General features: G+C 49.9%; 1 protein-coding gene across 2 annotated transcripts in view; it reads left to right on the top strand.

Moving 5' to 3' along the window:
• The window catches only part of SLIT3 (slit guidance ligand 3), a gene marked incomplete at its 5' end in the record, with an annotated part of 610,658 nt that overhangs the window by 491,213 nt on the left and 106,021 nt on the right, over nucleotides 1-13,424 (top strand). For both annotated transcript variants that reach the window (XM_082835732.1, XM_082835733.1), the window contains 2 exons: nucleotides 445-516; nucleotides 4,423-4,494. In XM_082835732.1, coding sequence (XP_082691858.1) covers nucleotides 445-516; nucleotides 4,423-4,494 — 144 coding nt within the window. The remainder of the gene's footprint in view (nucleotides 1-444; nucleotides 517-4,422; nucleotides 4,495-13,424) is intronic.

A 13,424-nucleotide genomic window follows, 5' to 3' on the forward strand; every position in this document is an offset into this window, starting at 1 on the left:
AAATAAGCATTTGCCAAGGCGTGAGGCGAGAAAGTGAGGCTTACAGGAGCCTTGGGCTGTGTTTGGCCACGGCCAGCTTTTGCTTTGTTTATGCTATAACTGCTCGGTTGTGAGACCTACGATGAGGCCCTAATCTAACTGGCTTCCATTTCCCACCTGCAAAGTGAAGGCTCGCGTGTGCATGGCCCTATGTCAAAGTCAGGGTGCCACGAGTGAGCATTCTTTGAAAGCCAAGGAGAGTGGTACAAATAGAGTGCGTTTTGTCATGCGGCAGTTGAACTGAATGATCCTTAAGCCCCTGCTCGCACACTCTGAATAAATAAATTGATTAAGTGATGAATTCATCCTCACCATCTTGCATACCTGACATGCTTGGTCCACACTTTAGGAACGGCCATAGCACGCCTTGAGCTATGTTCTCAGAGTCTCTGGTTAATTTTTCAGAGACATCAGCAAGAATCAGATCTCGGACATCGCTCCAGACGCCTTCCAGGGTCTGAAATCACTCACATCTCTGTAAGTGGGGAGCAAAGCGCGTAGGGTGTGGGTGGGAGCATGGGCGAGGGGGGCGTCCATATTTTTCAGGGGGGTGTTTATCAAGGTTTTATGTTCCCTTACACACTTGTGTCAACCTGGTAAAAGAAACAAATATTTCTTCAGGGGAAATTGATCTTGGGGAATATTTCTACAAGCCCAAATGCATTCTTTTTATTGATTAAGTGCCCAGCAGCCTTCCTGGTTATTGGCTTCTAATTCAAATGCATCTTCTCCTCTAACCGCACTCCCATACCACATGCCTAGGCAGTGCTGTCCGGGGAGGTGGAGGGAGAGAGTCGTAATGTATGATTATTACCATGTGCCCATTTTACCCGTGCGTGTGACCTTGTCAAGGAAGGAGCTCATTTTCTTCCTCTGATTTGAAGCCTTTTTCTCCAGACCAACCTCACGGCTATTGTCCTGAGAAAGCATTAACCCCATCCTATAAGCCTTTCTTTTCTTTGACTTTTAAACCCTAAAGCAGCCTAGTGGATGGAACCAAAGCTGTGCCCACCAGGGGCTCAGAGACCCTCAGGGGCAGCGAAGTACAGAGCTTTGTCCTGATTTCTGCCAGCGACTCGCCCTGTGGCACAGGGACTGTCACTTGAGTCTTCTCTACGCATTCCCTCACAGGCAAAATGGGGACGATGACACCTTTCCTGCCCGACACACATTCATGATTACAGTCCCAACAATCATTGGCAGTACTTACTGAGCACCTACTGTGTACCTGGTACTATTCTAGGAGGCTTGCAAGTTTCACCCTCACCATGACCTAAAATGTAGGATCTATCCTCTCCTGTCTTTAATGCTTGGAGAAATTGGGTGATCTAAGCTCCACACAGACAGAGGTTTTTATTTCTTTTGATCCTGGCTGAATCTCTGGCACCTCAAACAGTACCTGGCACGTAGTTATCGTGTCAAAAAAATGTGTTGAATAAATAAACATAACTTATCCAAAGTCCGCGGTAACAAGCGGGAGAGGCAGGATTTAGACCCAAGCAGTCTGACTCCAGAACCGTGCTCTTGGTCCCCATGCTATGCTGCCCTCCTGAGATAACATAAAAAGTATAAGATACAGCAAAGGTATCATCAGTTGATATTTTTTGTATTATTTGGTGACCTGCCCACCCGGGCAAGAGTGAGAATGCTCAGAGGCAAGCTGTCCATGCTTTGTCTCTCTGTGCAACCGGTTTGTTTAATGGATAAGTGGGCAGGTAACAAGACACACATTCTTCCCCACCTGGCCCTATCCCACTGGGAAGGGGCTGAAGACAGGGAAGTCTCTTGATTCAGTTGTTGCCTGCTGCTGGCGGAGTAAAGTAGTTTCGTTTATCAGGTAGAACATCTGGCTGGGATATCAAAGACAGGATTGTGTGTGAGATTAGTGTCTGCTTATTGCGCTGAAGCTCACAGAGGAGAAGGGAGAGTGGCCATCTGCCACCGCGGTCCTATCCCTGTCCCCACCCTGCTGTTCCCCTTGTCTGCTGTCCCTCTGCTGGGATCTGGGAACAGTCTGAGGACAGTGAGACGCTTCCTGTCTTGCAGGAAAAGAAATTCAAAATCTGGTTGCCAAACAGGACATTGGCATGCCACTAGCCAATTCTGAAATATATCAGGGCATTGTTAAAGTGAAGCGCCTCTCACCCCCACTGCGTGCATTTAGCCATACAGTAGATGCCTACTGTGTACTGAGTAGCCTTATAGGCACTGAGAATGTGGCAGTGAACTGGACAGACAAGACCCTTGACATCATGGAGCTTTGAATACCAACACACCCAATCCAAAGTCAGGAATGGCCAACGGAAAGGGCAGGAAAGCCTTTACCCCAGACCTGTTCATTCTTTTCTTTTTAATTTATTTATTTTTGGCTGCACTGGGTCTTCGTTGCTGCGCACGGGCTTTCTCTAGTTGCAGTGAGCGGGGGCTACCTTTTGTTGCGGTGCGCGGGCTTCTCATTGCGGTGGCTTCTCTTGTTGCGGAGCACGGGCTCTAGGCACACGGGCTCCAGTAGTTGTGTCACGTAGGCTCAGTAGTTGTGGCGCACGGGCTTAGTTGCTCCGCGGCATGTGGGATCTTCCCGGACCAGGGCTCGAACCCGTGTCCCCTGCGGTGGAAGGCGGATTCTTAACCACTGCGCCACCAGGAGAGCCCAGAGCTGTTCATTCTTTCAACAGATATTTATTGTGTTAGATCCTATTCAGATTTCGACTCTAGGGACCCAGCCACGAGCAAGCCACATGATGTCACCACATACAGAACCTATACTCAAGGGGGCCAGTGCGGGAGGCACAGAAACTGTTTAAAATAAATAAATGTATAAGTAATATGACATGACGTAATGAAAAGGGATGAAGAAATAAAAATAGAGTGACAGGTGGTAGAAAATGTTGACTAAGATATTCAAGAGAAGCTTCCCAAGGACGAGGTGTTTGAGCCCAGATCTGAAAGGTGGGAAGGAAAGTCAAGGAGAGATCTGGGGGTAAAGCCAGACAGGTCTACACCCAGGTGCCCCGAGGTGGACCCACAGCCCACGTCAGCCTGCCGGAGAGTAGTTTTGACCCACTGAAGCTTAGAGACGCCCCATATGGACACATGATTTGAGGAACCCCTCCCCCCCCACCAGCCCCGTTGTCCCTCCGGCTTCTGCTACGCTGCAGGTTCTAACATCAGCAAACAGACAGTGACACGACTGCATTTGGCACAGTGAGCAGTGGGACATTAATAATATGAATTACAAATGCAAGCCTGAGCCATTGTGCTGACTTTTGTTTAGCCGTTAGTTTGTTGAAACATTCATGAAACACACCCGCAGGCTGAGCGGGAGGCTCGCTCTTCACTCCTGGTGGCGTCTGGAAAATGGGGAATTGGGTTTATCGCTCCCATTGACCGTTTCCTCATCCTAATATTTGGTCTCCTCGATGACACATCACAGCCTGAATTTGCAATCTGAGTGGGGATCGAATCCTGCGTTCATTCAAGGCACTCCAGAGCTCAAGAGGGAATTTTTTTTTTTTAATTCTTCTTAGCTAAGTTCCCTCCATCTCGGAGGAGGCTGGACCCAAGAGACAGCAAAGTCTGTGCCATGGATGAGAGCAGAGAGAGGCCAGCAGTGTCTTCGGGGGAGGCAGACCCAGTACACTTCTTCCCCAAGCCTCACGGATCACCAGAGACCAGCCCTTGAATAGGACACCCAGTGTGAGGGACTCTGTAGGGAAGAGAAAAGGGTAAAAGAATTCTGAGTTCCTTAGCTCTTGGAGCTCAGAGGATAGGGAAAAAGGCTGTAATGTAGAAGCTGCTGGTACCGCGATAACAATTCCTTGCTCCCTAGTTTTTCCTAAGAGCCAGTCCTTGACTCAGCAGTCCCTGAGCCATCTGGATGGGACGCCAGATACCCAAAGCCCTGTCTAGACGGATGATAAGGGACTCAGCTCAGGAATTCCTAGGATGCAACAGGATATTAAAAGGAAACGTTCTGTATAGGCTGGGCTCAGCCTGATCAATACCCATTGAAGACAAGAAAACACAGGGCCGGCCAGCTTCCCACACATCTTATTTACTGCTGGGGTGTGAGTCATATTAGCCGCTCTGGGAGACACCACAAAGCGATTGCGTCTTCCTATTGTGGGTGATTTATTGAGCTGGGCTGCCCAGGGGTAGAACAGGTTGGAGCCCATTTCTCCTTGCCTCCCGGACAGCCTGCCCCTGCAGCACCCCCAGTGGCACTAGCCCACTGTCTCACTGGGGAGGAGAAGGTGAGGCGGGCTGGGGAAGCCAGTGCTCTGAGATGGCCCCCAGAGCGGGCCAAGCTGGTGGCCTCCTCCTTGAAGGAGTTCCAGTGGCCTCTCATCCGCAGTGACCGCTGTCCTCTCTGCTCTTTTCCAGGGTGCTCTATGGGAACAAGATCACCGAGATTGCCAAGGGATTGTTTGATGGGCTGGTGTCCCTACAGCTGCTGTGAGTAGGAACTTAGTCACTAATCGTGTCTCTGGAACTATTTGCAGGCTCTTTCCTGCAAACTTTGAGCCGTGCTCCGTAGAGTTCTTCTTTTGACTTTATGCCCATTAAAAGAAAAAAAAAAAACATGTTTTTTTGAGCTGTCCACCCCGTACCTCCATCACCTCTTCTTGGCGGAAGGAGAGCCAGGGAGTTGGCAGAGGAAGCCTAAGGTCAATGTAAACGAGCTATAGATGATACAGCTCGGGAGCCTGGCCCAGGTATGAATCACTAACCTCAGGCTTAAGGGGCTAGAAATTAAGCCAGAGGTGAATCCTACGAAGGGAAGCATGGGGCAGGGGTGTGCTGGGAACTTAGGGAACTAAAATATTCATACACCGTATTCCAATACGAAAGCTGAAACAGAGCTGCCGGTAGACATGAGACCTTGAAGAAGGGTAGGGGTGGGGCAGTGAAATAATTAGAGAAGGAGCATGATCGATCACTGCTGTGACTCTATCTGGGTAAGATGTGGCTGAGATGGGAAGCGTTTATTTAATTTAAAGGAAGATTTGTTGCCTCAAATTTTAAGCTCTGGGATTATTTATTTGCATTTGTTTCATTGTGGTCATTTGAGCTTAAATGTTTGAAGAAGATAAATGAACTCTGATGTGGAGAGGCCAGGAAAGGAATTCAGCTCATCCTGTATTTTAAGATTTTATGACTGGGGGAGAATTATCTCTTGTTTGTGATCAGGTAGCCATAGTATCTACACGCATGTACTATGGGTGTGGGGAGTGTGTGTGTGTGTGTGTATGTGTGTGTGTGTGTACGTGTGCGCGCGTGCATGTCCATGTCTGCTCAGGGACCATCACGATTCCTATTGGTATTAGGAATTGATCTTGAGTATCCTGTGAGCGATGGAAGATACCAAGTTTCAGAGAGGGAGAGGACTTGTCCTCAGTCACACAGCAAAATAGGTGTGGAAGCTGGAGTAGAGCTTATGTGGTCCTGTGGCTCAGAAGCCTCCCGGACCTCTGAACAGCACAAGACGTATGTTCCCAGAGGCGTGCATCTGAGTACAGGTGAATGTGTGTGCGTACGCATGCACATTTGTATGCGTGCCATTGTAAAATCACTTCTAAGTCACAGGCAGGAAGGAAGGGGCCTGGGGCCTCCCTGCTCCCGTGGGCCGTTACGTGAAGCTCCATTATGAGCTTGCGCACCATGTAGTCAAGTTGTGGCTCCGATGGGTGGGCGGCCAGGAGCAATGGTGAATAGAAGAAGCTTGGCAACGCATCTCACGTGGTGACATCCAAAGAAAAAGGAAGTGAGACTTTTCCTTTAGCCTTTTCTTCTCACATTTACTCCCTACCCTTCCCATGTCCTGTTAAGACTCAGCCCTGGACAGAGTCTCCTAAGACAATATAAGAATGTGAATCGTGTCCAGATGAGACGCCCAGCTAGTTTCCAGGCAGCACATCCACCACAGCGATAGTCAGGTTTGTTTCAATGAGGCCGAAAGCAAGAGAAAGAAAATTCTGTTCTTTTTCTCTGCATCCCACCCATCCAGCCCCTCACACCTCTGTCTCCGTGTCTGTCTCACTCTCTGTGTCTCTGTGTCCCTACCTACTAGTGTTCAAAGGTTGCAGCCCTTGGTGGGCCTTTGTGGCTCTTTGTTAGAATAACATGCCAGGGCTCTGCAGGGAGCTGGGGGGTTCACAGATGGTATTCTTTGCTTGTAGCAAAGAAACTGTAAGTTAGAACGGCCACTATAAGGCCAGTTAACTGTAGCTATTAATCCCTTCCAAGAAGAGTAACAATAGCATGGCCTAGAGTTAGATTTGGAGGTGGTGCGTTTCACTGGGCTGGAGTGAATATCCTTTTACAGTCTGTGTTTTGACCGCAGAAAGCTCTATGCCCTTGCATGCATTAAGGAGAAATGTAGCATGCGTCAAAGTGCCTAGCACAGTGCAGGGCATGTAGCAAAGATTCCATAAATGCATGTTTTGAGAGTCCGCCTGCCGATGCAGGGCACGCGGGTTCGTGCCCCGGTCCGGGAAGATCCCACATGCCGCGGAGCGGCTGGGTCCGTGAGCCATGGCCGCTGAGCCTGCGCGTCCGGAGCCTGTGGTCCGCAACGGGAGAGGCTACAACAGTGAGAGGCCCGCATACCGCAAAAAATACATAAATAAATAAAATAAAAATAAAAAAAGGAAATGTATCCCAGCTCCAAGCTGACAGCAGTCGTGAGATGACTGGAGTTGACAGGACTCTGCATGGACAGGGAAGGCAACTCTGGTTGAGTATCACCATTTTGAGCAGAGGGAGTTGAGTGACTGGGAGTAAAGACAAAGCATCCCCCCTTCTCTCGAGACCGAGAGTTGACACAACTCAGGCCACCTCACTTTCCAGAAAGAACCAGCAACTGTAGCCATCATTGGGCTTTGACCTGCTGTTGAGCAGTTAGAAAGCAGGTCCTGATTAGATCTAATTTAGCGTTCAGCCCGCGGTAGATTGGATTTCTCCTTGTTAGACTGGAGACACTCCGATGAGAAGGCTCTGATTAGAATACCCTGCTAGTCTGGGAAATTTCCTGTCCTTTGACTCGAAGACGTTTTGCAAGAGGTTTGCGTTTTTTTCTTCTCTCTCCATCTCTCAAGTTATGGGCGCATCACAAAGCCAAGCTGTCTCTGCCACCCAAAATGATCTTGGATGTTTCCTTTCTGGCACTTGTCACGATGCTGCCAGGAGTAAAGCAGGTGCATTGTAGTTGGTGGTCCTGACTGCCCATCTCCCCTTTCCCTGTTTCTCTAAACTTTTCAGCTATTCCACCACACTTGCCCAGCCTGTTCTGTACCCAGCCCTCCTGGGTCATTCTCTTGCCCTGTTTATTCGGGCAGATGGCCAATGCTGATAGGAGAATGTCTCAGTCTTCAGAGTTTCTCAGAGGCTGCAGCAAATGGGTCTCCATGGACAAGCTTCAGCAGTCCTGGGAAGGACCCCCAAACCCCTATCCTCTTGGTGTCAGCCTCACAAGAGTCACCTCCTTTAGTTGGACTTCCAAAATCTTCAGGGCTTCCAGGACAGCCTCTCACCCAGCTGGTATGGAAACCTGTCCCACGCACCCTGGGACAAATCCTACTGCTCTTTTGCTGATAAGTTTCTGTGATAAGTTGTCTCAGTGTAGTTAGAAGGTTAGGAAGCTCTTTCTTATACTAAACCTCAGTAATGGCTTTTGGGAAACTCAGAAAAGGCTATTCTCATATTCTTCAAGTGTTTGAAAATAGCTAGTATGTCTCCCTGTAATTAATCCTAAACAGGTTCAGTTCCTGCAGACTTTCATTGTATAAACACACATTTGTTATCAGTAACAACCCTTATGATCTTCGGGGGATGCAAGGGAGCCTGTCAGTTTCCTTCCTTAAAACAGGCTACTGGAACACGAGTCAGGTGCCCAGTAGGGCAAGAAGTGTGTTTAGAGACTCCCTCCTAAACTGCAGAGAACTGAAATTTCCCACACAGAGACATCTCAGAATCCAAGGTTAGGACCAGGCATGCCACTGGGCATGCGCGCCCAACTCTGATCACCCGAGAAGTGACCTGTCCTCTTCTCCCAGGCTCCGTCCACGCCCTTCCTCACCAGAAACAGAGTGAAAGCTTAGCTGTTCGCCGTTCCCCTGCCCACCCTGGCTCCTGGGTTTCTAGGATGTGAGTGGAGACGATGATCCTGAGTGTGCAGCCAGCCAGAGTGCCCCCAGATATGTCACCTTGCAGCTCAGGGGTCAGTCCTCCCCAAGGCAAGGAAAGCAAGCAGTCAGCGTGTCTCCGGAGCCATCACTTTCCCCTCTGATGGGCAGCAGTAAGCTGCGTCGTTACAGCTCCCCCGGGGGATCGGCACATGCAGTTAGTACTCATTGATTGCACGGCATATGCACGGAAGAGGGATTCAAGTGGGGCAGGCAGTCATTTGAGGTGGAAGCTTTCGTGTAAATGCTGGCTCCGGTCGATGTTAAACCTGCTCCGGGAGGTCTTAACCAAACCAGACTGTCTTAGGGCTGGAATAAGTTAAGACAGCCTAGCACCTGTTGTTTGATTTTCTTGGAAGGCAGACAAGACCACTGGAGCATCTTGGAGTTTTCCAAGCAACATGCCAGTTACAGGGCAGTGAGCAAAACTCCGCTCCCTATAGCTCACTTTCCCTTCTCGGCTGTTTTGCAAGTACAACTACTGCTGCTGATGACAACAGCTACCATTTATTGAATACTTAATATGTTCCAGAACCTGTGCTAAGCAATTTCATATACACTATCTCATCTAACCTTTACAACCACACTAAGAGAAAGGTATTGTTCAGAGGCCCATTTTATAGATGTAGAAACTGAGCAACTGACGGGTTAAGTCACTTGGCCATTGTCTCTCAGCACGTAAGTGATGGAGCGTTGGAACCCAAGCAGTCTGAATCTGGAGTCCACACCAGAGATATCTGCTTCTGACGCAGTCATGGGCCAACCTGCAGAGCTAGTTTTGTGATACACGAAACAAGAATTCCTCACTGGCTCAAGCCAAGGGGGGAGTACTGTGGAACTGCTGCTTTATCAGCGCCTCTTGTTAAGCTTCAGTCTAAATCACAGACCCCTGTCTCCCATGGAACTTCCTCTGGTTGACTGTCCTCACCCCACTAAAGTTCGAGCTGAGCCCTGTAAGAGGGCAATCAAAAAGCCGCTTGTTCTTGGCTTCCCCGGTGGCGCACTGGTTGAGAGTCCGCCTGCCGATGCAGGGGACACGGGTTCGTGCCCCGGTCCGGGAAGATCCCACATGCCACGGAGCGGCTGGGCCCGTGAGCCGTGGCCGCTGAGCCTGCGCGTCCGGAGCCTGTGCTCCACAACGGAAGAGGCCACAACAGTGAGAGGCCCACGTACCACAAAAAAAAAAAAAAAAAAGAAGCTGCTTGTTCTTAAAGACTGGGTTGAGGTGAGATGATGAGAATTCTCCCCAGCAGTAGAAGCAGACTTCCTTTGTGATGCATTTTTGAGGGAGGAATTCTTCCCTCTCTTGTGTACCTGGAACTTCCTAAGGAAAGCTCTTGAGGGGACTTAAATTCTGGAATCATTCCATGCTTTGGTCATTGAGTGAATGGTTTATCCCTCTTAAAGGACTGATTAGTAACCAGGTAGCAGTCAGATAGGCAAGTTCTACTCTAGTAGCTGTTGGGGAGGGAAGGGGCAGGCCAGGTCACACTAGGTGAGGCCCTCGATCTCCTGAGAGCAGGTGATGGCCCCTTCATCCGGTCTCTCAGAAGTTCAGCTTCCCTCTGATTACCTTAGGAGGTCCCCGTTGCTTGTACCCTCTTCCTCGTGCCCTCCTATATCTGTGGATTCAAAGGAGGTCCTATTTTTCAGACAGGCCACCCTGTTGCTGCACTTCAGTTTGAGTCACCATGACAACCCACAGCCCATGACCAGCAGTGCAGTCATTATCAGGAGAGAAGAAGGCGTCATCATTGCCCCCAGGGACTTGGAGGGCTCCTCTTGTTTCTTTGTGTGAGTGTTTAGCATGGCGTGGCCCACAGCACCCATTCACAGGCTCAGAGAAGATTCTGGGCGGGGTCAGAAGTCCTTGACCTCGTGGCACCAGATGTCACCAGGTTCTTCCCCAGGTCCAGCCTCAGGAGGTTGCCAAAGGTCAAACTAAATCCCCCGTATTTCATATGGGAAAGATAATAGCATGTTTGTTCTAAGGCAGGAGAGCAGTCCTTATTACAATTAGTAGATAAAGAATTTCAGGGTGGCAGAGGGTTAATTCTAAAGAATTTTTTTAAAAGAGAAAGACACAATAATGAGAGGGGTTAACTCTAAATCCTGCAGCTTAATCAGAGGTCCAGAATGGCTCCCCTAATTGGCATCCTCACTAATAGTTAATGCCAGTGCTTAATAGTGGGAAATACTCGCAGGGATACACAGAGGACTTATTTTGATAACAGAGAGCCTTTGTAACCCATTCCTGAGAAATGATTCCCCTACAGGAGGAGCCAGAGAAAGGGTTATGCCATGGGGTTGTGGGTACATCTTTCCCTTCCTTTGGATGCATCTGAGTGTTTACGAAACAGAAAATGACCCGCCCCACCCCCCGCCAGTGTCACTTTAAGAAAAGGAGGCTCCATGAAGTCCCCGCCTGGCGGGGAGCCTGGGCCCATCTTCCTATCCCGTGGTGTTTCCCGGAAGGGCTTCATGTATTCTGCAGGAAGGGGCTGCTGCGCTCTTTCTTGACACGTTTTCTGAGAAGACCTTGTACTCCAGGTTTGGAATATGCTTTTGGCGTTTGCAGACAAACACCGTATAAGTAGGAGGAGTAGCCTTAAACCGCTGTCTTCCGCAGACACGTGGGCAGATGTGGAGAATATAAATATCACCCAAATGAGAGCTCGGGGCCACTGAATCAATATGTGAACCACTGGCGTTACCTAGGTGATTTTGATGCAATTTATCATGAAGCCTGATTCCAGATGTTTGTGTTTTCCAAACCTTACGGCAAAGGCTGTGAGCTCAGGGGAATCTTCTTGGAGGAGGAGATGTGGGCAAGGGCAGTAGCTACAAATGGGGCCTCAGTGGTCCTCTGCCTCTGTAGCCAGAGACGGGAGCCAATAAAGAGTAAGAACAGCTGCTACAAAGTGAACCCCAACCATGTGGCCTCTTTAGGGAGACTGGGTGTGGGGGGTCCTTTTCACAGGTCAGGGTGGACCTCACTTCCCTCCTGTGGCCCATCTCCCCCTATTACCTGGACCCTGAGTGAATGAGGCTACAAGCTGCTACGAGCGATGAGAGCACCTGGGACTTTCCTGGCCGGGCCAGGCCCGGTCCCCCAGCATGACTGGAATCAGAAGAGCCCTCCTTAGCCCAGACTGAGGACTTGTGCTATTCATTCTCCCTCCCCCCGCCTCCCGCTCCAGCTCTGAGGCTCCCAATGGCTTCTGTTTCCTGCCTTGCTTTTTCTGAAGGCCACAGCTCCTGGAGAGGATTATCTCTCCGCCGCATCGTTAGGTTGGTTACTCAATGGGCTGAGTGCTAATACCTCTTGACATGGAACATATGTGGAAGCTGAAAGGGCCCGGTGAAGGGGCGGGCGGAAAGAGTGCCTCGTAGAGCTAACACTTAGACGTAAGTTTAGAAGGTGATGTATGTGTACTCGCACTCTCCGTAATTTCCTCTGGCGGGAGCGTGGCTCTTTGCTTTCGTCTTATTGTAGAATCATCACTAAGTTAATGGGAGTGGCTACAAAAACATACTTCTACCTCCTTCCACAAGCTTCAGGCGCTTCCCACAGTCCCTTCACAGGCATGGGAGTGGGAGCAAAGGCTTTTTTTTTTTTTTTTTTTTTTTTTGCGGTACGCGGACCTCTCACTGTTGTGGCCTCTCCCGTTGTGGAGCACAGGCTCCGGACGCGCAGGCTCAGCGGCCATGGCTCACGGACCCAGCCACTCCGCGGCATGTGGGATCTTCCCGGACCGGGGCACGAACCCATGTCCCCTGCATCGGCAGGTGGACTCTCAACCACTGCGCCACCAGGGAAGCCTGGAGCAAAGGCTTTTAAAATAAGATAGCATGGATCCAAATCTCAACCTACCACTTACTAGTTGTGCCACTTTGGTCAAAAGTACTCAAGCTTTTTGAGTCCCAGGGGTCTCATCATCTGTCAGATGGAGATTCCATAAGTTAATATTTGTAAGGAGCTGCGCGAGTGCCTGGCCACACATAGTGCTTATTACCTGTTAGGTCATGTGGTCCCAGCTGTTCAACCTGGCCTGATCAGCTCAGCCCCACCCCCGCCCAACTGCCATCTCTCTTCTGTTTATATGACCTCCACGTTTCCTTTGGGAGGTGGGTCTGGGAGCGGGTGGCCCCGCAAGACGGTTGGATCTGCTTCTGGGGAAATATTGATGCACACGGGACATCCCCAACCCCTCCCCGCTCGCTGGATCCAATAATGGATCAAGCCGAGATCTAGTTGGGGGCATCAAAATTCGGAGTTTGAGCACCAGGCAGCCTCCTGAATGAGACGAGCTGGAGCAGCCCATCTTGCATAAGGGATGCTGTTGTCTCTGCTTCGTCGCTGTCCCCTGGTCTGCCTTGAGTGAGAATTCAGGGTGAGGGGAGCACAGAGCCAAACATACCAGCTCCTAAATCAGCCGTTAGTCAACGATGCGTGAAGGTTGAGAGCCTGCTTTACACAGGTGCAGGCCACTCAGCGAGGAGCCTGCCATCGTGCCAATGGCAGCTTAGTGAGCATTTCAAAGAGCAATCCCGTCGCAGCACCTTGGTGCCGGGTTCTCCCTAAGAGTCAGCAGGACGCCTGATGCCTCTACACAACCAAGAGGCAAACGTCCACCTGAAGTGTGCCCAGGTGCATTCCGAAGCTAGCAAAAACAGCCACTCCCCAGAAACAGGCGACACCTTCCACCAGGCACAGGAATGAGAAGATGGATTTTCCATGGTGGATGAGAGAGGAGCTTTGGAGTCGGACAGGCTGGAAGTTCACTGGGCAGCCTTGGTTAAATCCATCACCACTCTGACCCTCAGTTTCCTCATCAGCAAAATGAGGACAATCATAGTGGTGCTGTGAGGGTGAAAGAAAACACTACATGGAAAGTGCTTTGGAAAACCTTTGGCACAGGGCTGCACACAGAGCTGTGGTCTCTGGAGATGACGCTGCATTAGTATTAATTCACACAGCAGTTACACCACTGCTTCTCCAAGGGGAATGAACTGGGACAGATCAAGCAGCCTTGATGGAGAAAGAGGCAGAATCAATCCCTCCAGTGAAAGAGGGAGAAGGCCTATATGTTCAGAACTTCTCACAGAATTGCTGAACCCCATTTCAGATAGTTGTTTACTCTCTGTTTGCTCCATCATAGGGTGGTTTTTCTTTTTTTATTTTTTAGGGGTTTTTTTTAA

The sequence above is a fragment of the Leucopleurus acutus genome (assembly GCF_964270905.1).
Source record: "Leucopleurus acutus genome assembly, chromosome: 3".
NCBI lineage: Eukaryota > Metazoa > Chordata > Mammalia > Artiodactyla > Delphinidae > Leucopleurus > Leucopleurus acutus.